General features: G+C 31.3%; 2 protein-coding genes across 3 annotated transcripts in view; one reads left to right on the plus strand and one right to left on the minus strand.

Moving 5' to 3' along the window:
* The first annotated feature begins 258 nt into the window (after nt 1-258).
* On the plus strand, nt 259-13,799 carry LOC134718978 (uncharacterized). Its single transcript, XM_063581863.1, has 7 exons — nt 259-466; nt 6,330-6,505; nt 7,108-7,174; nt 7,708-7,772; nt 8,597-8,818; nt 10,196-10,396; nt 10,953-13,799. Exons 1-7 carry the CDS (start codon nt 439-441, stop codon nt 11,214-11,216), a joined length of 1,023 nt encoding a protein of 340 aa, XP_063437933.1. The 5' UTR covers nt 259-438; the 3' UTR covers nt 11,217-13,799.
* Nucleotides 13,800-19,891: 6,092 nt separating this feature from the next.
* Nucleotides 19,892-25,656, minus strand: part of LOC134718979 (transcription factor 4-like) — an 80,450-nt gene continuing 74,685 nt past the window's right edge. For both annotated transcript variants that reach the window (XM_063581864.1, XM_063581865.1), the window contains one exon: nt 19,892-24,537. In XM_063581864.1, the coding sequence (XP_063437934.1) occupies nt 24,233-24,537 (305 nt within the window). In that variant the 3' untranslated portion in view covers nt 19,892-24,232. The remainder of the gene's footprint in view (nt 24,538-25,656) is intronic.

Below are 25,656 nucleotides of genomic sequence, written 5' to 3' on the forward strand. Positions count from 1 at the left end.
TAAGCTTTTTTGTTCTCTACTAATTACATCAATGTACAGTTTTATTTAGTGCCGGTCAAATAGCAAATTTGCTATTTTGCCGGTGCCGGTCAAATAGCCACTGCCTATTTTATTTCCACTGAATTAAAGGGCCCTATAAAGATCTTTCATGACATTACATACAAGTACATATGATTAGACATAAATTAGAGACATGAGATATAAGAAAACAACATTGTTTAGTACTATTGAAAATGCTACAAAAGGCCAGGACAGAACCAGACAAAACAATTTAGATCTATCCGCATAACTTTCTTGTCAATCCGGGATTGACTTGAAAGTTACTAAGTTCAAAGTCCTCAAGAAATTTTGTTTTGGAACTGAACTTTTAAATTTTTAATAACTGTTTTCCACAATTCAGAGACCTGACAGCACTCAGGACTGACATACTGCAACAGCATGGCCAGTGATGACGTTTTGAGAGAAGGTGCATTATTTACGTACACTGACTACAACACCTGTGCATACTTGAGGGAGGGTAGGAGGGCACAGGCACTTGTTTCTATCCATACGAAGGTCGACTATCCATATAAATAGAATATGGATAGTCGACCTTCGTATGGATAGAAACAAGTGCCTGTCAGTGTGTAGGAGGGTCCTGATCCCGCAGAATATAAAATATGTCTAGTGTTAAAGGAAAATAATCACTGAATCATTCATATAAGGTAGAGGTATTTTTTTTATTACGATAATGATAGAAAAGGCGTCCGAAGCGGAGGCTGTCGCGACATTAGTTAGCCACCTTCTTCTATTTATATGGATAGTCAACCTTCGTATGGATAGAAACAAGTGCCCTGTGTAGAAGGGTCCTGATCCCGCAATCCCGGGCTTAAAAATACGAAATCCCGAAAAGCCGGGGTTAAAAACACAAATCCCGAAATTAAAAAAAAAAAGAATTCCCAGAACCCAAAAGGGTCAATCCCTAAATGCCGATCCCGTCCGGAGTCCTGATGAAGGTCCTATCGCCCCTCATACTTGTGCAGTAGATTTTTTTGTGACAAGTACATTTGTGTACTTGTAAAGTTGTTATTTTCCAATTAAGGTCCACTGACGGGACATAATGACAACAATACATTCTGATTCTTAAAACATAAACAATAAACATAATGAAGATAAAATTAAAATTTCAATTCACATGAAGAGGGTGAGATAATATTATAGAATATATCATATAAAATATCACAACATTAAATAATTGTTATTATTATTGTATAGCAATATAATATTCCCCACAGAAAGTAACCAAAAGTTAGCGTGCAATAAATTCTAATATTGCACTAGTGCAATAAATTCTAATATTGCACTAGTGCAATAAATTTTCAAATTCATGACGTCATCAATGACAAAATCTTAGTTTAAACCAATTTGTACGTTCAAATATTATATTGCTATACAATAAAAGGGTTATTGCATGAATATTGGGGAATATTGTCCCTCGTAGAACATATATTGCACTCGCAAGCTCGTGCAATATAAAATTCTACTTGGGACAATATTCCCCAATATTCATGCAATAACCCTATATTATACTTCATGTAAAAATGCCAGATTTTCATTGGCTAATACGAGGGTGTCAATTTACTCTATTACCCTTCATGGAGACTCTTGATCAAGTGTGCGCTTTATTAAATACGACTCTATCATATGACAAAAACTCTATCACCCTTCACAGAGACGCTTGATCAAGTGTGCACTTTATTAAATACGACTCTATCCCATGGCAAATTCTCTATTACCCTTCACGGAGATGTTTGATCAAGTGTGCGCTTTATTAAATACGGATGGTTATGTACAAGATGTCATAGTTTATTACTTTGAATTTTAAATTTAATCGACAGTAATAACAGAACATTCAGTATAATAACTTAAATAACACATATATCTGAGAGGGTGATAGAGCAGATTGTTACCCCTCGAAAAGACAATGTTTTCTCGGGGTAACAATCTGCTCTATCACCCTCTCAGCTATGTGTTATTTATATATTGTTATTATTTTTAATTATTTTGGTTCTTTCAAAGTTTCATATCTTTTTGATTCAGTGTTGGGCTTTTTTTCTTTTCTGCCATGCAAGAGTGCCAGCAAAAATAGTTTAATAACTTATAAGTTCACCATATAAAAATCAATAATGTATATAGAGTCTTCCATAATTCATTTAGCAAATGCCTTATTGAGGACTTTTTGTGAAGCAAAACTATTCAAGAAAGATAAGAATAATGTTTGACATGTTCTTTTTATTTGCATGATTTGAGAGCAAAATTGAGAAGCAAATGCCTTGAAAATTGTTCAGGATTTATCAAAAGAGTTTAATAGACATCTACGAAAAAAAGAAAAAAAAAGTTGCAATAATAATTTTAACACCCTGCAATAGTCATCTTGTAAAAGTTTGGACCCATACTAACCCCACATCCAACATACAGTACGTCAAGTTGCCCCTCTGTAGTAATTGACAGAGTTGTGATATATCCTATCCTAGCATTGCTAGGGTCGTAAGTAGTCAGTAGATTTCCACTATTGTTCAGGACATGGAATTCATCACTATAAAGCCATAGTTATTATATTTTTAGTTTTACGAAATTTTTTGACAAAACCAATGGGTAGGAGGATGAAAAAAAAAAAAAAAAAAAAAACTGCTGCTGCTGATTTTTTTTTAATACCAACCGTCAATATCAAAAAAAAAAAAATTTATTTCACCAGGAGATTAAAATTCTACTAGTGTAACAACTATTTTCTTTTTCTTGACAAGGTTTGATTTGAAAATCAATGTGCAACAACTTACTAAATCACCAAGAGCATAAATTTAGATTCTTTCATGCAGTTATGAACTAAAATTTATTTTTTTTGGCATGAAAAACACTGGGTCGGAGGAGAAAAAAAAAATAAAAATCAACATTTTTAATTTTATTTTTTTCCAATTTGACAAAAATTAGGGTAGGAGGGTTCGTAAAACTAAAAATAAAAAAACTACGGCCTAAAGGAAATGACCGACAATAACATTGTCTAAAGATGTTGTTACTAGGGAGTTAGGGGGAAATCTTTTGTAATGAGGCCCCTCATGGGGGGTCCTAGTAATCACATAATCACCATTTTTTTGCCAATATAATCACATAATCATTAAATATTTGCTTATCTTTAGTAATCAAATAATCATAAACTAAAAATACAGTCCTAGGTAATCAAATAATCATGAAATATTTGGCTTAATAATCAAATAATCATTAAAAAAACGGCCAAGTAATCACATAATCAAAAACCCCATGAGGGCCCTCTGTAATCATAATCATCATCTGTTGAATTTCCAGTATAGATATTGATAACCTCTGTCTTCCCCAACACAACCACTCTCTCGAAACTATCTATCGCAAAAATATTTCCATTATGGGTGCTTGTCAAAGCATTAATACTTTTTCTAAATAAGGAATTTCTATCTTTATCAGTGTGATAATTTGTTAAATGTTTGCCATTAGTATCCATAGCAACAATCATTGTCATGGTCCCAGGTTCTGGCTCTGTGCCACCTACGAGCACTCTTCCGTCTTTCGATACATGAACTGTTGTAAGTTTTAATTAGATTTAATTGTTTAAATAGTTATGCAGCTGGTTACTGTGGATTCATTATTATTCGTTGGATACCAATTTTAGTGGATTTTGTGGGTACCTGGAAACCACGAATTTAAATATTCAACGAATTGCCAATTTTCTAAAGGAATATATGCATACTTTGTCAAAACCACAAAATTAAATATCCACGAATATGCAAGTTTTCTTCAAACCATGAAAATTGGTACCCACGAAAATAAATGAATCCACAGTATTACATATATATATTAAAAAGTTTGCAATTTTTTGGTTAATTCAAATAGACAAAAAAAAATATTTCAGTTAATCCTAATCAATTAATTCTAAATTCCATGTTAAGGAGTAAATCATGATAAAAACTTTGATGATGTCATAGTCACATGAAAAAATTATGTCAATAAGCTGATAGACAAAACACTTTTAGCCAAACTTTCAAAATTGAATTATAAGTGTACATGTAAAGTCATATAATTCATTTTTTAAATATATTTTTTTACATGTTTTAAAGACCTAGCTGTAAATAAGTAGACCTGGGTTAAATCAGTTATGCCTATTTGGAAACAGTATATGTCTGTTTTCAATCTTAGAAAAGAAGACATCAAAATCCTAGAAAACCAGGCATAAAAATTCTAGAAAAACGGGGATACGGGTTACAGAATTTTTGTGGGAACCTTGAAAATTGACAATTAAGGAGGAGAAAAAACAAGCATAAAACTAGCAAAGATAAAGTAAAGAGAAAAACAAATTAGACATATTGTATTCAATAGTTAAATTCTATATCTCTTTCCAATTTCATGGGCTTAATGTGAGAGGAGGGACGAAAGATACCAAAGGGACAGTCAAACTCATAAATCTAAAACAAACTGACAACGCCATGGCTAAAAATGAAAAAGACAAACAGAAAAACAATAGTACACATGACACAACATAGAAAACTAAAGAATAAACAACACGAACCCCACCAAAAACTAGGGGTGATCTCAGGTGCTCCGGAAGGGTAAGCAGATCCTGCTCCACATGCGGCACCCGTCGTGTTGCTTATGTGATTACAAATCCGGTAAATAGTCTAATTTGGTAGGTCAAATTCATGAAAGGGAAGGGGATTGTAGTTACGACGTAAGGAACATATCCGATATCATTTGTGAAATGGTTATTCCATAACGGTCAACCAACTCGTGATGGCGTCCGTAAAATTTACGAAGGGATGATTTCAACTTCACCATTTGGAACTCTTGATTTAATAGCTTCCTTGTGAGCAGTAACCCTCTATCAAGAAAATCATGATAGGAAATGCAAGCACGGGAATATCGTATCAATTGAGAGATATATACCCCGTATGCAGGTGCTGCTGGAATGTTGCTACTTAAAAATGGAAAGTTCACAATTGGAAAGCTGAAATCATCTCTTTTGTCGTAAAGTTTTGTCTTCAACCGACCCTCATTGTCAATTTCTAGATGTAAGTCAAGATATGAAGCTGACTTAACTGTATCTGTAGTATCCTTTATCTCCAATTCGATGGGAAAGATGCGTTCCACATAGTCACCAAATTTTGAATTGTTTAGTGAAACTGTTTTGATTGATGGATCAGTACATGCAGTACCATAGAATTTTAGATATTTTGGCCATGTTTTTATCTAAAACAGTTCTGACTTTGAGATAAAGCCCACACACAAATATAGAAATCTTCTTATGATACCAGGGCCCTTGTTCATAAAACTTTACTCATTACTTGGGGTACAATTTTGTACTCCAAGTAATGAGTCCAGTTTTATGAACAAGGGCCCTGGGGTTGAAGTCATAAAACTTTGCTCAGTGCTCGGAGCACAAAAATCATGCTCGAAACATGAAATCCAGTATTTCGATTGGTTGATTCTTGAGTCTGAGTACAAAAATCGTGCTCGAAAGTTTTATGACCGCATGGCCTGGTATCATCAGAAGATTTCTATATTTTAAAAAATTTGTGCTTTAAACACTAAATCCTATATATTTTGATTGATTGATTTCTTAGTCTCACTGTCTTGAGTACAAAAATCGTGCTCGAAAGTATTATGACTGCAAGACCACGGTCATAAAACTTTCGAGCATGACTCGAAAATCAACCAATCAAATTGCTGGATTTCATGTTTCGAGCATGATTTTTGTGCTCCGAGCACTGAGCAAAGTATTATGACTGCAAGACCAGGGCACATGTGGAAAGTTCTGTGCAATTATTTACATGCTAGTAGTACACTGTGGATTCAGTATTACATGTAACCATTAGATACAAATACTCTTGAATTTCATTAGTAAAGGTGAACTATGAATTTACCAGTCAAACAAAGTACAGCTTTCTTAAAGGCTGATATGACAAACCAAGGAAATCAAGCAAATATTCATAGTTCATCTTTACCTATGAAAATCAATCTGTGATACCCACAAGGAATTTACAGTTATCTATGAGTTATATCTTTTCAGGTGTGAGAACAAATTTAAAAGCATGGGCAAAGAAGTTGGATTGTGGTCGTTAAAAACTTCCATTTATTTGTTGGATTGTGGAGGAGACTTAGAGAAACAAAATCACTTAATAAAGATGGTAGTTTACAGTTCATTTACCATATTAAGACTGGTTCAAACTCACTTCATTTACCATATTAAGACTGCCTGACTGGTTCAAACTCACAAATACAGTGTAAACATGTTACCGTATTTTAATCTGTAAGAAATATTTTTTCAGGTGTGAGAACAAATTTAGAAGCATGGGCAAAGAAGCTGGATTGTGGGGGAGACTTGGAGAAACAAAATCACTTCAAGAAACTATTCATCAAAAGATTACAAAATTCTCCTGTTGCCATAGAAACAGACAAGGCAAACGAACAACATTACGAAGTTCCAACAGAATTTTTTAAAACAGTAGGTGTTATTGTATACTGGTATTTTATAAAACATTTTCTCAAAACTTGTTCAATTTAATGAAAAAAATGATCTGCTGAAAATTAATATAAGGGTGGTAATGGGGGTACTTTCATGAGGAATAACATACCCGTAGCAGGGGGGTTCGGACGAACCCCCCCCTTGAAAACAAATAAGCACTGTTAAAGTCAATGTTCTGTTCGAATTGTGACTGTTAAAGTCGAGTTTGTGAGTCAAACGAACCCCCCTTTGGACATTCCTGGCTACGGGCCTGAATAACGATAAAAAACTGTGATTCATGGTGCCTGACATTATAATATGTTGACTTTCTTTTAGAGGATAAAAAGATTGACTGACTTTAACAAATCAATTTTAATTTTTCCAAAAATAGCAGTGACAATAATTATTTGCACCCTCTGAGACAAATCAAGAAAAAAGGATATTTTGATGAATTACGGTAAAATTCTAACCAATTTGACACTAATGGTAGCTAAAAAATGACCGTTTGAATCTGACGGTAAAAGATATTACTTACCCTGAAATCATGATAATATTGTGTATTGATGAAATTCATAGTTGTCTCCCTTTGTAATATGTTGTAGGTTCTAGGGAAGAGATTGAAGTATAGTTGCTGCTACTGGACAGAAATGACGAAAACTTTAGAGGAAGGTAAATACTTCATAGATATAAAAAGATGCAATATGAGTGCCAGTGAGACAACTCTCCATCCAAATTTGCATTATGTTTTTAATAAAATACATTAACATTGGTTATTGTTATTAAAGAAAATATCTATAAATAGAACAGATATTGAAAATTCATAAGTCAAACATCAACTGACAATGCCATTGTACCCAGGTAGAGAGGGAAATTAAAATTTCAGGATGTAGGGATTTAAATTTCTCCAAATTTAGGACCTCAGAATTTCAGGTTTTTAAGCACTGGATCCGGAATCAGGATCCTTCCGTCTCCTCTCATGATCAAAAGTAAAACAATGAAATGAGGAGCAAAATTATACAAAACAAAACATCGACATGACTAAGGAACACAAAAAACACTGGGGGTGATATTAGGTGCTCTTGAGGGTAAATTTATAACCTAGATATTACTTTTAACATATTAAATACATATTTCTCTTGAATAAAATACTGATACATAGGTCTGTGATATGAGTAATATCAATATTGTATTCTATGTTTTAGCTGAAGTTGAATCTTTGAAGATTTATTGTGAATCAGCTAAAATAACAGATGGTTTGTCAGTATTGGTAAGTTTTTATATCCACCTTATGATATAAGTGTGGAATTATGTTTTCAGTCTGTGTGTCTATTCTGTATCAGGTTAAAGTACCGTATAGCAGGTTATTTTCGCGGGTGTAAAATTTCGCGATTTTCATTGAATAAGGTATACGAACTATTTTGGCGGTTATTATTTTAGCGGATTCAACATTTTTAACATTACCTTTGCATGAACACTTTTAAATTGGCGGAATTTATTTTGGCAATTTTGTTCTATCCGCGAAAATAAGCGAAAATTTACACCCCGCCAAAAAAACCCGCTATACGGTATTGGCTAAGGCTAATTCTTAGCAGATTTATCCTTTTCTGACCTATTGATTATTTTGATTTAATCAACAAGTGGTTACTCATTGGTCAAATTTTGAAAATTTCTGAAATTTTGACGTCTCGTAAAAAAGCTACCATGTCTGATGACGTCACACAGAAGGAATATTTGCAGATAATTTGACGAAAAGATAAGTTTATCAGCAAATAGTTCAAAATTCCTGAAAAACAGATTGCACCACCAAATGGTATATTGTGCAATACCATATTTATCCACTCTCAACAGTCAAATGTCAAACATAAAAAATGCTTGGCAAGATTTGAAATTTTAAATCAAAAAATTGAACTATCCCAGGTGGATAAATATCATATGCTATAGCACTTGATGCAGTAGTAGAATCTAGATATAGGAAGATGTGGTATGAGTGCCAATGAGACAACTCTCCATCCAAGTAACAATTTAAAAAGTAAACCATTATAGGTTAAAGTACGGCCTTTGTATATGCAAGAAGTCTGAATTGTTTTGCAGGATTTAGGATGTGGATGGGGATCTTTAGGACTGTTCATCTTACAAACATATCCCAAATGTCAAGTCACATGTGTTTCCAACTCTAATACACAGAGAAGACACATTGAGACAGAGGCTCTGAAGATGGGCGTGGCTGACAGATTAGACTGTATCACTGCGGATGCCAACTTCTTTTCTACAAACAAAAGATTTGACAGAATCATGTCAATAGAAATGTTTGAGGTAAATCAGATTATCTCCCTTGTCCTGGTAAATATAGTTATCTCCCTTGTTCAGGTGACTGGTAATATGTCATAGTAACTCAACTACATGTAATAATAATTCTGACAGATAAAGGACAGAAGAATCAGTTTAAATGAGGCCCCAAGTAATCCAAGTATGGTAATCACATAAGGGCTATTCCAGAAAAAAATGTAGGGGGGGGGGGGGGGGGGGGGGGGGGGCGGTTGGAAGGCAATTTTTGTCAGCACCCGCCACCCAGACAATTGTAATTGAGAATTATAGTGCGTTATAGTGTGAGAAGTTGCTCTGATACCCATCACCCATGTATTATTAATACAATGTGCCTTCCAATCGCCCCCCCCCCCCCCCCCCCCCCCCCCCCCCCTACATTTTTTTCTGGAATAGCCCTAATCACAAATTGTTTGACAGTATCATCATATAATTATCTTTTAAATATGATAATTACATACTGTGGATTCATTAATATTCGTTGGATACTAATGTTCGTGGATTTCGTGGGTACCGGAGAACCACGAATTCAAATGTTCAACGAATTACAAATTTTCTAAAGGAATAATAAAAAAAACACTTGAGGAGGCTCCTTAATTTCATAATTATCAAAAAAATCAGTAGCATGTGTCCAAGTCAAGAGCCTAACAATAAAGCATGGCAGAGATATGTCAATGTCAGTACAATGCTAGAATAACAAACAGAGGTTATTAATCCATCCTTGGACAACATCACATGACACCAATTTATCAATATCAAAAATTGTTTTGTGTGTTTTAATGTCACTTTTAAGCACTGCTTTTTGGGCTATTTCGTGGTGGCCAATTTTAATTGTTAGAGGACAATTCATGCTTTTCTATTGTCTATTGTCTATTGTCAGAATGCAATGAAAATTGACCAATACTTAATTTCAGTTGAGAAAAAAAATATTTAGAATATTATTTAAAAAAAAATACATACTCAAAACTTAAATCTGGAACTCAAAATTCAAGGCCAATAAACTCTGTATAAACCCTTCAATAATATAAGCCAATCCATATCATCCTTTTAAGGTAGTACCTAACACTACAGGGAGATAACTCTTTAAAATCAGATAAACGTTTTAATTACGTTGTGTTGTTAAAGCTATATAAAGCTTCTCAATGATCAAAATTAGTGTTTGTCAAACTGCTATATAACCAGTGTAATTTTTCTGTTAAAACGCTTGGTTCAAATTTTTTGAATTTTTTATATTTTTGTAAAAGGGTTAAAGAAAATACTTCATCAAAATTTAATGAAAATTAAACGAGCCAGTGAAAGTGTTGGGTACCACCTTAAATGGATGGCATAATTATAAGAAAAGTGAATTTTATTATTTTCTCATTGTAGCATATGAAAAATTACGAGATACTAATGCAGAGGGTGTCGTCATGGCTGAAACCTTCTGGTTACCTGTTCATTCAGGTCTTGTGTCACAGACAACATGCCTACGCATTTGATACCAAACCGGGATCAGATACAGAATGGATGGCTAAAAACTTTTTTACTGGAGGAACTATGCCGTCCGCAGATTTGTTCTTGTATTTTCAGGTAAGAAAAATACAAGATCAATGGATGTCAAAACAGTTAAAACATGGCAAATAACCTACTTTTTGTCTCTGAAATTTAATTTTATAAAAGATTAACTTCTGTAGGTTATCCAGTCAAGTAAGAGCAACTAAAGGAAGAAAAGCAAGCTTCCAATGCAATTGTCAAATTTTTTAGGAAAAATTACTTTTTTTTATGATTTTGTCATGAAAAAAAAAAAAAAAAAAAACTATGAATGTTTTTCTCAAATTCAAATTTACTTCTTTCAGTTTGTCTCATTTTGAGTACTAAAATTTCCTTCCCGAGAGAAGGTTACCTGTCAAAAAAAATTTAGATAAAAGAAAGAGAAAAAAGAATTAATGATTCATTATTAAAGAGGGTATGGATGGGGGCTTACAGATTAGAGAATAATGGGTAAAAAATAGTAAAGAATAGAGCATATTTGCCAAAAGTATAAAGAATAGAGAAAAATTACCTGAAAAAAACAAAACAAAAAAAACAGAAATACAGAACCCCATCATCCAGACCCTCCATATAAGTCAAACCATTTTTTTTACAGAAAGATATATATGTGGTAGATCACTGGGTTTGGAATGGGCAGAACTACAGCAAAACATTGGAGGCGTGGCTTGAGAAGACTGACCTTAATATTGACAAGGTCAAAGATATATTTAGAAACAATTATGGTGATGAGGCAGACAAACAGTTATTTAATTGGCGATTGTTTTTTATTTTTTGTTCAGAAGTTTTTGGATTCAAAGGTGGCAACGAATGGCCTGTAGCTTTATATTTGTTTAAAAAACATCTTAGTAGTTCTTTATGATGTGTTAATTACTTTTGGGTTTAAAGACGATCAAAATGGCTGGTAGCTTTATATTTACCCAATATTTAAAATCTTTATTTAATCTGTGTTGACATTACTTATCATTTATATGTTCATCTTAAACATCTTAGTAGCTCTTTAAAATATATCTGGAGACGTCTGGGTTTATTTTGACCAACAATTGCTAGTAGCTTTATATTTATTCCATATCTTTATTTGACATGAATTATCATACATATGGTAAACATCTTAGTAGTTCTCTATGATGTATTGATGACTTTTACAATTTCGGGGACCAAATTATGGTGTTCTTAGTCTCTCTTTTTCATTGCGCTTTGTATCAAAATGAAATAGCTATAACTCAGGTATTCTAAGTCTCTGATATTGGAAGATAAATTGATTGCCACTTTTGACAGCAAGTTTTTATTGGTCAAGGAAGCCAGAGTACCCAAAGCATACTTGCCACCTTTTCAAAATGCCCATGAGCGTTTTGCGTGCAAGATGGCTGTCATAGTCCTAAAAAACCTTCAAGGGGGCAAGCAAATTCATTTAAATGTTGTTTTTTGGCTTCTTCATACTTTTAAAAGCCTTATGGCATTGTAAAATTAATTGTTTTGTTTAAATTGTGGACAAAATTGCTCTTTCAAAATTTCAATTTGGGAGCCTCCAGGGGAAAATTGCCCGCAAATAGTGACAGTTAGCAGGTATGCCAAAGAGAACTTCTATCTAAGAGAAGAAAACTTGACTATTTGAATGATTGTAGAAAAACTCAAATTTGTTTCATTTTGTTAATTAATTAAGCCATTAGTTTTTTCATTTGAATTGTTTTATATTTGTCATTTCGGAGCCTTTTTAAGCTGACTATGCAGTATGGGCTTTGCTCATTGTTGAAGGTCTTACTATGACCTATAGTTGTTAATTTCAGTGTCATTTGATCTCTTGTGGAGAGATGTCTCATTTGCAATCATAACATATCATCTTTTTTATATCCTTGTCAATAATTTGATACTGGAAAAGTGCATCTAGTGAAGTAATTTATCAACAGCATAGTTGAATTTTTATGTTTTCAATCAATATTGTGGTGCCTAAAATATTATATATTATGAAACTATATTACTAGTTTATTAAATTATGGGTTGTAAATAAAAATTATTACTGGTATTAGTCCATTTGCCAATTACCGATTTGATTCTGTTATTACACACCTTTTAAACAAATTACTTCCCTTTGTCAAGAGTAGACTGGTTCCATACTGCACACAATTTTCTATAGCCAAGATGAATTGAAAGTGATGTATCGGCGGTTTAACTAATCGTTTTCACAAAAAATAATTTCTGATATCTAAAGTATTTAGTTAAGGTGGCTCGGAACTATTCGACTGTGCATAGTTATACGCATGATTACAAAATTATAAGTCGTAAATTCGATATAATTTTTTGAAATATTTTGATTGATTAGATATGTTAAATCATTGTAGTCATGTGACTAATAGAATATTTTTGTTATTATCCGTATTTGTTAAAGGGTCAAAATGACATTTCACACATTTTCACCATTTTCCAGCCAATATTTGGGTTTTAAGCCTTTTTTAGGCAAAATGTTTTTTTTGCCTTATCGTTGGCTTCGGTTTTTTATTGGCTCATTCTTTGAAGCTATATTCCAGCTTTTCATATTACAGTTTTGGACCAATTGTCATAGAACGTTTTTTTTAAATTCATATAAAAATATGTCAACACCTCTATTTTCCCTATCATTTCATTGAAAAATGGTCCCTTTTACATACCAGTTTAAAAGTAAAATTTTAAGCTTAACTGGTCCGTGATCCCCTATTTTTTTTTCGACCAATTTGATTCATTTTCTTTAAAGAATAAGATAACAAAAAATACAGCACTTCTGATAGAAACTTCGAATAGGCCCGAGCCTCCTTAAACATTAAATTAATGTTATCAAAAGATTTGAAAACCTTATAAATTACTCTCATTTTAGTAAAACATTAAATTAATGTTATTAAGAGATTTGAAAACCTTATAAATTAGATTATTACTCTCATTTTTGTTAAACATTAAATTAATGTTATTAAAAGATTTGAAAACCTTATAAATTACTCTCATTTTAGTTAAACATTAATTTAATGTTATTAAAAGATTTGAAAACCTTATAAATTACTCTCATTTTAGTTAAACATTAAATTAATGTTATTAAAAGATTTGAAAAGCTTATAAATTACTCACGTTACGCACAGGTAGATTTGGTCTTTCTGCCAGCTCTCCATTGTAAATAAAAATTAATGTCCCTCATAAGGGAGACAACATTTTTAGGGATCTCTAATTACAGGGTCAATTACGGGAATTGGCAAATAGCCTATTGGGGCATGATTGAGTTTCAAATTGTGCTGAATTTATAAACAAAACTTAATAATAGATATATGTATAACAATGACAATTGATTTTATATTTATAATTATTGCTGTTAATTTTGAATTATACAATTGATTTTATATTTATAAAGTATTGCTGTTAATTTTTTTTTATCAATTTATGTAAGATTGACGAAATATGTTTAATGATTAAATTATTTACAGAATTTTGTTCTTTCCTTTATAACGTTAATAAATATATAGCACTTTCAAAATGCATATACTGGGTACATCATATGTATTTATCATTAATTTATTTTCATGGTTCCCTGATCAATGCTTATTTTTGTTGAGCTTAAGACTTTTGTCGCAGAAAGCTGGACATAGGGATAGTGATCCAGTGGCGTCAGCAGCTTACTTCCTAAAAGCTTTAATTTTTAGAAAGTGGAACAGCTTGATGCATCATACTTTGTATATAGATGCCTTATGTTATGAATTTTCCATCTGTCACATGTCCATTGTTCATCACCTCATTTTCCTGGTTCAGTCCTTCTTGATTTTAATTTCCTTCTGATGAGAAATAGGATAACTGTATTTAGTATGCGAGTACCTTGCAAGGTCCTCATGCACATCAGGCAGTTTTCATTTGATGGATCAATGAACAAAGTTTCTGTGGTCTAGTCCATATATCAGATACTTTAAGTAACAGGTCTACTTTATTGGGTATGGAAGGATTTTAAGGTGTACATGTCCAACTGGCAGGTGTCATCTGACCTTGACCTCATTTTCATGTTTTGTTCATAAAGTATTAGAAAAAAAACCAACCAAAGCTCAAAACTAAACTTTGAGTTTTGATTGTTTTTTTCTAATACTATATGCAATAGGTCAACGTTATTTGGTGTTTGGAAATACTATAGGATGTTCATGTACATGTCAGTCTCTTAAGATTTAATTTGACCTTGACCTCATTTTCAAAGTTCATTGTTCAATGTTAAGTTTTTGTGTTTGGTATGTATTTGTTATATGAAAGGATTATAAGGTGTATGTCTGCCTGGAAGGTATCACCTGACCTTGACCTCATTTTCATGGTTCATTGGTCAATGTGTTTCTTAGATACTTTAAGCAATAGGTCAACTTTATTTAATGCATAGATTGTTTGTAAGGTGTACATGTCTTGTCTGGTAAGGTTCATCTGACCTTGGCCTTGTTTTCATGGTTCATTTGTCAATATTAAGATTTGTCTTGGTTAAGTCAATTATTAGAAACTATAAGCAATAGGTCAACTATATTTGGTGTAATGAATGATTGTAAGATGTAGATGTATTTCTTGTTTGGTTTATCTGACTTTAGCCTCATTTTCTTAGATTATGTAAAGTTTATGCGATACTTATAGTAAAGCTTTATATTTAGGACTATCAGCACAAAATCAATGGTTAGTAAAGAAGGCAAGATATTTCAACATGTACACTCTTGATCAGATCAGCCCTGACCCTTGACGACAATTCATGGTTCATTATTTTGTTTCTTGCTTGAATACACAAAGCAACCAGATGCCCTGCAGGGCGCAGATTTATACGACTGCAGAGGTTGAACCCTGAAAGGTTGGGTCAAGTATGGACACAACATTCAAGCTGAATCCAGCTCTAAATTTGGATTGTGATTAAATAGTTGACACAGCATAGGTTTCTGACACAGAATGAATGTGTTCTTATGAACATAATTTTTTTGTTTTCTCTTAGAGCAATTCACTATGCTGTTGAATATCAAGCCTCTCAAAAAAATGTTTGAAGAAATTTTATTTTTATTTATGAAATTTCAAATGAGAAAAATTGAACCCAATTTTTTTTCTTCACATCCCCCTTTCCCTTATTCCAAAACTGATCTCAATTAAAATTTCTAATGGAGTTTGCAACAAAAACTACTCATTTTTAAATACATCATAAAATATTAAGATGTAAAAAAACTGCTTGTTATCACTGAATGGTAAAGATTGTTTTAATCTATCAGTTGGTAGTTAAAAGTGAATATACAGTTTATATTGTATATAACAAAGATTTAAGTTGAATCTGGACAAAGAAATATAACTCCAATTAAAACATTTCTTGCTATGGCACAATATTGTGCAATTAGATATTACTTGCTATTGCGCAATACTGTGCAATTGAAAAGACTTGCTATTACAAGAATTCGATTTTTGTTAAAATCAAACTAAGTTTAATTTTGGACCCTTTGGACTTTAATGTAAACCAATTTGACAACAGGACCAAAAATTAAGAATCTACATACACAGTTAGATTTGGCATATCAAAGAGCCCAATTTATTCAATTTTTTATAAAATCAAAGTTTGATTTTGGTCTACGATTTGGACCAACTTGAAAACTGGGCCCATAATCAAAAATCTAAGTTCATTTTTAGATTCAGCATATCAAAGATCCCCAAGGATCAATTTTTGTCAAAATCAAACTAAGTTTAATTTTGGACCCTTTGGACCTTAATGTAGACCAAATGGAAAATGGGACAAAAAATTAAGAATCTACATTCTTAGTTAGATTCTGCATATCAAAGAACCCCAATTATTCAATTTTTGATGAAATCAAACAAAGTTTAATTTTGGACCCTTTGGGCCCCTTATTCATAAACTGTTAGGACCAAAACTCCCAAAAATTCCAACCTTCCTTTTATGGTCATAAACCTTGTGTTCAAATTTCATAGATTTCTATTTACTTATACTAAAGTTATGGTGCAAAAACCAAGCAAAATGCTTATTTGGACCCCTTTTTGGCCCCTTTTTTTTTAGACTGTTAGGATCAAAACTCCCAAAACCAATACCAACCTTCCTTATGTAGTCATAAACCTTGTGTTTAAATTTCATAGATTTCTATTTACTTATACTGAAGTTATGGTGCGAAAATCAATAACCAGATGCTCTGCAGGGCGCAGCTTTATACGACCGCAGAGGTTGAACCCTGAACGGTTGGGGCAAGTATGGACACAACATTCAAGCTGGATTCAGTTCTAAATTTAGATTGTGGTTAAATAGTTGACACAGCATAGGTTTCTGACACAGAATGAATGTGTTCTAATGAACTTAAAATTTTTGTTTTGCCTTTGAGTAATTCACTATGCTGTTGAATATTAATCCTCTCAAAAAAATGTTTGAAGAAATTTCTTTTTATTTAGGAAATTTCAAATGAGAAAAATTGAACCCACCCTCAATTTTTTTCACATCCGGTCCCCCTTTCCTTTATTCCAAACCCGATCTCAATTCAAATTTCTAATGGAGTTTGTAACAATCATTTCTCATTTAAATACATCATAAAATATCAAAATGTAAAAAAGTGCTTGTTATCACTGAATGGTAAAGATTGTTTTAATTTATCAGTTGGAAGTATAAGTAAATATACATTGTATAGTGTATAAAACAATGATTTAAGTTGATTTAACTACTATTTTAGACAAAGAAAGATAACTCCAATAAATTGAAATTTCTTGCTATTGCACAATATTGTGAAATTAGTTATTTCTTTAACAATCATTTCTCATTTAAATACATCATAAAATATCAAAATGTAAAAAGTGCTTGTTATCACTGAATGGTAAAGATTGTTTTAATTTATCAGTTGGTAGTATAAGTAAAAATACATTGTATAGTGTATAAAACAATGATTTAAGTTGATTCAACTACTATTCTAGACAAAGAAAGATAACTCCAATCAATTGAAATTTCTTGCTATTGCACAATATTGTGAAATTAGATATTTCTTGCTATTGCGCAATACTGTGCAATTGGAAATACTTGCTATTGCACAATACTGTACAATTGAAGATTTTTTGTTATTGCTGAGTACTGTGCATTTGAAAATTTCTTGCTATTGCACAATACTTAATATAATAATTTTGGATCCTGATTTGGACCAACTTGAAAACTGGGCCCATAATCAAAAATCTAAGTACATGTTTGGATTCAGCATATCAAAGAAACCCAAGGATTATTTTTTTGTTAAAATCAAACTAAGTTTAATTTTGGACCCTGATTTGGACCAACTTGAAAACTAAGCCAATTATAAAAAATCTGAGTACATTTTAAGATTCAGCATATCAAAGAATCCCAAGGTTTCAATTTTTGTCAAACTAAGTTTAATTTTGGACCCTTTGGACCTTAATGTAGACCAACTTGAAAACGGGACCAAAAATTAAGAATCTACATACAGTAAGATTCGGCATATCAAAGAACCTCTATTATTCAATTTTTGATATAATCAAACAAAGTTTAATTTGGACCCTTTGGGCCCCTTATTCATAAACTGTAAGAACCAAAACTCCAAAAATCAATACCAACCTTCCTTTTGTGGTCAAAAACCTTGTAAAAAAATGCTTATTTGGGCCCCTTTTGGCCCCTAATTCCTAAACTGTTGGAACCAAAACTTCCAAAATCAATCCCAACCTTCCTTTTGTGATAATAAACCTTGTGTCAAAATTTCATAGATTTCTATTCACTTAAACTAAAGTTATTGTGCGAAAACCAAGAAAATGCTTAATTGGGCCCTTTTTGGCCCCTAATTCCTAAAATGTTTGGATCAAAACTCCCAAAATCAATCCCAACTTTCCTTTTGTGGTCATAAACCTTGTGTTAAAATTTCATAGACTTCTATTCACTTTTACTGAAGTTAGAGTGCGAAAACTAAAAGTATTTGGATGACGACGCCAACGTGATAGCAATATACGACGAAATTTGTTTCAAAATTTTCGGTCGTATTAAAATGCTTGTTTGGACCCCTTTTTGGCCCCTAATTCTTAAACTGTTAGAATCAAAACTCCCAAAATCAATCCCTACCTTCCTTTTGTGGTCATAAACCTTGTGTCAAAATTTCATAGATTTCTATTTACTTTTACTCAAGTTACTGTGTGAAAAACAAGAAAATGCTTTTTTGGCCCCTTTTTGGCCCCTAATTCCTAAAATGTTGGGATCAAAACTCCCAAAATACCTTTTGTGGTCATGAACCTTGTGTTGAAATTTCATAGATATCTATTCATTTTTACTTAAGTTAAAGTGCAAAAACTAAAAGTATTCGGACGCCGACGACGCCGACGCCAACGTGATAGCAATATACGACGAAATTTTTTTCAAATTTTGCGGTTGTATAAAAGTAAAATCATAAAAATACTGAACTCCAAGGAAAATTAAATCTGAAAGTCCTTAATCAGATGTGAAAATCAAATGACAAAACACATCAAGAACAATTGGACAACTGTCAAAATTCTGACTTGGTACAGGCATTTCCAAATGTAGAAAATGGTAGATTGAACCTGAAAAGTTCAACTATATTATTGAATGATTGTAAGGTGTAGACATCTGTTTGCCTGTCTCTACCAGGGTTTATCTCACCTTAAGCTTTACCTTATTGTTATCAATCAATTCATTTGAGACTTGTAAAATCATTGTTGGTGACGAAGGCAAGACACTCTTGTTGCAATACTGTTCAGACACAGGTCTATCATTGATTGCTATGTTGACCTCTATATTTCTTTAGGTCATTATAGTTGTTAGGTTGCAGTCTCATTGGCATATATTCTCTCTTAAGTTTTATTCAAACCAACAGAGATCTTCCATTTATGTGTTTGGAAATTCACATCTTTGATTTCTTCTTCTAGGGGAGGAAGTGGAATCGAAATTTGATGACTTAAGGTCAAGTTACAGTAAATGGGCTATGTTTTAGATTTCAGAATAATTTGGCATACAACTCTGGCTCGAAGTCGGTGACCCTATGATTATTTTATATCATTAAAACAGAAATTTATGTGTCAACAATATATAGTTTTTTAAGAAAAATCTATGGAGTTGAATTAGAGATTTGGCGATTTTAAGACAAATTTTAGAAGGTTTTTCGCCGATTTTATGTGCTTTCTATACAAATATTCACCCATATTAAAAGAAATCAATCTGCAATTTTTCAGATAATAAAAGAGATAAATGTATTATTTTTTCGATTTTCAGTTGTAGTTCAACGAGCCAAGGTTGTATGCATTTTTTTTAGCAAAATCTGCGTCATAGCCTATTTACTGTTCCTTGACCTTAATTCAATAGAAAAACTTTTGAGATGTATTGGTGAACACAGAAAGTTTTCTCTTGATATTTACATTTAAAAGCTTTAAATATTTTAACAGTTGAAATATATGCATCTTGTTGTTGCCTTTTCATTCCAGAGAATTTAAAAAAAGCAGCTCTGACTTCAACATTCGGCTGATGATACTGATGCTGGAAGATTTTTGTTATTGATGGTTGAATGGCATATATATAAACAGAAAAAAACACACACAAACTATAATAAAATTTTATTAAGTGTCATTTTCAGCAATGACTATACCATAAAGTAGTCAAACAAAGATAGAAGACAGAAGTGGGCGGGGCAAGGGGCATGGCAGTGTTCTTGACTGGCAGTCGATATGTATAAATATTCAGATCATATTTGTGTTTTATAGCTTGTGATTATTGTCTCTTTATTGCTTGAAAATCATTGTGTCATCACAACCAGATATCACATTAGTGTAATCCTGAACTTCATCATTTTAATCTTGAAATTCATCAAAATGATCATTTTAATCTTGAACTTTATCCTTTAAAAAAATATTTTTTTCTGGTCACATTTAAGTTCAGAGTAGAAGATGCCCTGCCCACTTCTTGTCTTCACTTCAACATTATAAACATACACATGTATTTCAAAAAACTATTTTTTAATAGCATTTGGTTTTAATTTGGCTAAATTCTCTATGTAACAGTTATTGAAAAAAAAATATGTTGGAAGTTTATTATATGATATTCAATACAATCAAATGTACAAATGTTCAACTTGTTTAATCTACAAAATAGGCACGATCTCTGTAAATTTGGATGAAGGATGATTAGAGTTACCTCCCCTCTCATACATGATTTATGTCCCTTTGATGAACTAATATATGCATGCCAACAACAGTTTTGAGATTCAAATATTGCAACATTATATGAAAATCATAGATTGAACATTTTACTGAAGCCAACAAATAAAATAAAATAGTAATACATAATTTTATACTTTCAAGATTTCTGGACATATTCAAAAACATTAGAAAAACAGATTTCATTGTGAAACAAAGAAATTTCATTTGGTGCAAATTTTCATCTGAATATATCCAAATATTAAATACATGATGTAATTTTTACACAATTGTAAAAAAAAAAAAAAAGAATATCTTCAACACAAAACAGTGACAGTTCTAGAAATGGATATCATTTTTTTTTATTATAGAAAAGCCAATTTTGAAACAGATAAACCAAAAAATACCCTGTACTTATAAATTCCAGCAAAATTAAAATAAAATAGTTTTTTTCAACTTTTATAAAAGAAGTTTCAAATGTTCCAAATTCCTAGTTTTACTTATGAGGTTGTACATCATTTTTTAACTTGGTTATTGAGACACATTAAAAATATCCTAAATATAGATCATGTATACAATTTGTATGTAAATGTAAACAATTTTCAAATTGGTAAAAAAAACTATTTTGGTTGTGGCTTGAAAAAAAAATAATCATGGAACTTTTATGTTGACAGTGGAAGAATTGTTTTCATGTCAGAATTTCATATACATCAAATTCTTAAAAAAAATCTTGGCTTTTAAAAGTTCTTAACAATTAATTGAAGCCAAAACACTTATATTTAAATGTACATCAGATTGAGGGAAAGAAAAAAAAAATATGAACATTTCAGCACCATGTTATAAAAATCTTTTGGCTACCCTACATTTATAAGGTACAAACTTTTAAAAAAAATCAGTCGGGAATGAAAAAATAATGCAAATGGTCTATCTAAAATAAAATCTGAGAAGATATGTTTGGTAAAAATCAAAATTGGTCAAAAAAATGTTTAAAAAGTTTGTTATAATCAAATATACAAACTCACATGCATGCACATTCACTCATTTTTAAACAAAGTATTCATTTGTTTTGAAAAAAACCAAGCAGATTCGTAGATTACTGTATATAACATAATTATAGTCCTACACAAAACTTTTATGAAGTGGATAAGATATTTATTGCCCAAAATTACTGTATTCAGCTAGGACGCAGACAAAGGTTACTCAAGTTTTTTTAAATCATGTTTATTAAAAAAAAATCTATATTCACCAAGGCCACAGGCTGAGGTTACTTATGGTTTTGTTTATTTAGTTTATAAACCTCATATCTACTTTAACCAAAACAATTGTTTTAGAATGATATTATTTGTCTATCTTATATTAAAAATTCTTTCTTTAGTCAATCTGTGTGCCATTATAAACCTTATATTTCACACTATATTAATCATTCAATACAAATATTCTTAGCTAACTTGAAAAATCTAGATTAATATAACAAAGTATCTTGTTAACCATGATTAAACCTTTTGTTTCAAATTAATTAAGTCTAACAATTCACATCAAAATATAAGATAAAATTTCAACTTGAAAAAATATCTATAAGAAATTTGAAACAGATTTTTCATCATTTTCTACAACCCTTTAACCAATATTTCAGACCTAATTTCAGCTTTGTTCACACACATATACACAACGACCGCACTTGTAATTACACATGTACACACTTGTGACTTGTACATACCTGTATTATCACATATCACTCAGACAGATGGGTATATTACAATGTATTGATGCACTATGTACAAAATATCTGAGCAGACGGCGAACTGCACCATATTGTTTGTTTACATTTCTGCAGTCATGACAACATTAGAAGTTATTTTGGTTATTTGATAACAAAAATAAATCCTTTTAAAAGTATGAAAGGACATATTTAGCATCTATAAAGGAAAAATAACCCATTTCAAACAAATTATATATTTAAAAAAAAAAAAAAAAAAAAAAAAAAAATTGAATTTAAAAAAAAATTGCATATAACAAGTCATGAACTCAACCTTTGATGAATTATAAAAAAAATAGTTTCCAAAATGTTTAAGAACTGTGGTTGAATTAAATATTCAACTTTTCATATTGTCTCAACTGCAGAAATCTGATTTAAATAAGATGAACATGATCAAATATATTATAACTTAATGTTTGGAACTAAAAATATTTCACATAAACTTCAGTGTGTATATTATTTCATATCAATTTTTATTGCAAGTTTAACCCTGTGAAAATAAATATATATATGAAACAGTAACTAATGTATTTTTATATGAGTTATATCAAAAAATAATTATACAGAAAAAATCATTAAAAATTTTCATAATTTTATCGAAACAGATTTTTTTCAGAAAGTCGAGAAAATTCTGAAAATCTGAAATAAGTAAAAATATCTGTGTCATGGAGATTAACTAAGTTTTGACAGCAAATTTGCTGTTGTTAAATTCAGATCTATATTCAGAGATTTCTTATTTTGAGCTTTTCATCTACCGAAAAAAGGCATTTTTAATAATGGCTGCCTAAGAAAGTAAATATATAAGTGTACATAAAAATTATTTTCTATGTTTGTTTTCAAATTCTAATTTATCTGAAGCAGGACTTGATACAGTTAATAACTGAATTTTAGATCAACAAAAATAATATCATAGCTTTAAAAAGAATTAACTTAACAATTTTTGGCTTTCAAAGCACCATATTTCATCCATATTCATAACTAAGAAATAATTTAACAACAGATTCTTAAATTTAACAGATCTGTGTGAAGATTATACAAAGTGTGGTTCATACCTTTACACATCTGTGTGAAGAAAATGCAACTTGTGGTTCACAACTTAACACAACTTAGCAAGTCCAGTAAAAACTGATTTGAGACATTGATAATTGGTCAAAGAAAACTGATAAATCATCTTTTGTCAACTTAACCAAATAAACTCGAGTTTTTGTATGTACAAATTCCACAAAGCAGAAACAGCAGATTGGATATGTTAGTACAGAAAATATGGAGAAATCAAACTTTCATTTCTAACATTTCATCATCATCATTCAATCATAATTTAATACAAAATATTTTAGACTTTTTATGACACACAAACAGTGTAGTAGTTCTACCGGAAAGTAATAATCATACACACATACGATCTGAAGTTAGAACTTCATAAAAATCTAAAAGATAATAATACAAAAACTTAATTTAAATAATGGACAAAAGCACTTTAAATATGAACAAATACAACCATAGTTATTAGTAACAAAAATATAAACACAATTTTATTGCATCAGTGTATTCCTTAACTCCATCATTTAAATCTTGAACTTTATAAAAAGAAATCACTCAAATCTTGAACATCATACTCTTTTTACAATATCTCAGAATCTGAATTTCAAATTCAAATATTTTTTTGGCAATGATTTTTCTTTTGGCATGGTTTAAAACAGCAGGATAATTCAATGTGCTTCAAACCCCTTTGTTTAATCATTTTTCCAAAAAAAAAAAAAAAAATCTTGATTAAAAGTGTGAAGTTATTAACGGAAAATATCTAATTATTAGAGACGCAAATTCAAAATTGAGATTCTCAATTACTAACAAATCCTTATACAAACAAGAAACTCCTCTTCAATAACAAAAGTTCATTTACAACTTTCGAGCAGACGACAAAATATGACCCACAAATGTTTTTTTGTTTTGATGAACTGGTACCACGAGAAAGCAGTCTTAAAAATGTTCTGCTAGCAGTTCCCTTGATCATGTTGATGTTGTTGATGCTGAGGTTCCGATGACATTCCCTGGGCCATACCCTGGGCGAGACATGATATATCTGGGCCACATTGGTCCTGCATCATACCGTACATGTTATGATGCATGGCCGACATTGTCTGTGACCCGTCCATGACAGGTTTGGAAGGACTTTCACGACAGTCGTATTTAACGTCACCGTATTTGTCCGACATCGATAAAGGATTGTTTTCTTGTCCGGACATATAAGAATAATTCCCATGCATTGTTCCCACACGATTTCCTATGGACGGACTAGCTGTAATGCCAAAAAAGTCAAAATTTAATATATTTATCGTAAAAATAAATTCATGAACAAGGAATAACATACACAAAATTTTTTGAAGAAAAATTCTGATATCTAATTTCGTGGTATCTTACCTGCAGCAACAGTAATTTTGTTTTGTTTTGACACTTTTTCTTATTTTTTTCTATAAATTTGCATTAATGCTCTCTACTTTCACTTTAATGCTTTTGTTGAATTTCTTTCTTTGGTTGATTGTTGTCTGCTTAAAATCCAATGGATAATATTTCACAAGTTGTGTTATTTATATGATATTTTCCCCTTTTTATGCTGTAGTTTTTTGGGTTTTTTTCACGACCCAGGGAAAATCACATGTGTCAATACATATAAATTTGATTCAATTAGAATCAGAAATAAGATAAAACACAACAATTATCGTAAAACAGGAATGACCCTAGATAATGTGAGCTTTGACCTTGACCGAAATACACCTAAATATGCCAGGAATTGGGTGTGTGTGTGGTTGTTTTTTATTTTAAACATTTAGACACTATCATACTATCTTAACAAATTTCAATTAATGCCTATAGTCATTTTTTTAGTTTTTGCTTGCGTCAATTTATCATTTGATGTTTGCAAATTGTATGTATGTACTGATAAAAAAAAATCTAACATCAACATTGAAATTTAAATTTGCTAAATACTCAACCCCTCCCCCAAATAACAAATTAGTGATAAAATTAACAAAATGATCCAGTTCGTAGAATTCTGGGCTCTTACTTGACCTTCACTGAAGTGCAGGTACTTTTTTGTTGTCATGGAAGAAAAAAACTTCAAAACCCAGAAATCCCCAGTACTTGATTACCCAGAATTCCCTTAGAACTGAATCATTGAATATTAGTGCACTTAAACTGAAGATATGGCATGCTAGCAGCAGATAAGGAGAAACCATATAACCAAGAGATTTGTAGATAGATGAAAATATAGAAATTTTGGAAAGAGAATTTACAACAACAAATTGGCGAGGGCATTTGTAAGCTACAGTGTTTCAAAATGCAGAATAACTACCATCAAATTTAACTTTTATTTTCATGTATCAAAGCTATTCTTTTTTCAAGTATCAAAGCTTATAGT

The sequence above is a fragment of the Mytilus trossulus genome, chromosome 5, assembly GCF_036588685.1.
Source record: "Mytilus trossulus isolate FHL-02 chromosome 5, PNRI_Mtr1.1.1.hap1, whole genome shotgun sequence".
In the NCBI taxonomy this organism is placed as follows: Eukaryota; Metazoa; Mollusca; class Bivalvia; order Mytilida; family Mytilidae; genus Mytilus; species Mytilus trossulus.

Coding starts and splice junctions, on each gene's coding strand:
- LOC134718978 (XM_063581863.1), top strand. CDS start 439: ATGGCCAGTGATGACGTTTTGAGAGAAG. Junction 467..6,329: donor TGATGACGTTTTGAGAGAAG/GTGCATTATTTA, acceptor ATATTTTTTCAG/GTGTGAGAACAAATTTAGAA. Junction 7,175..7,707: donor GACGAAAACTTTAGAGGAAG/GTAAATACTTCA, acceptor TCTATGTTTTAG/CTGAAGTTGAATCTTTGAAG.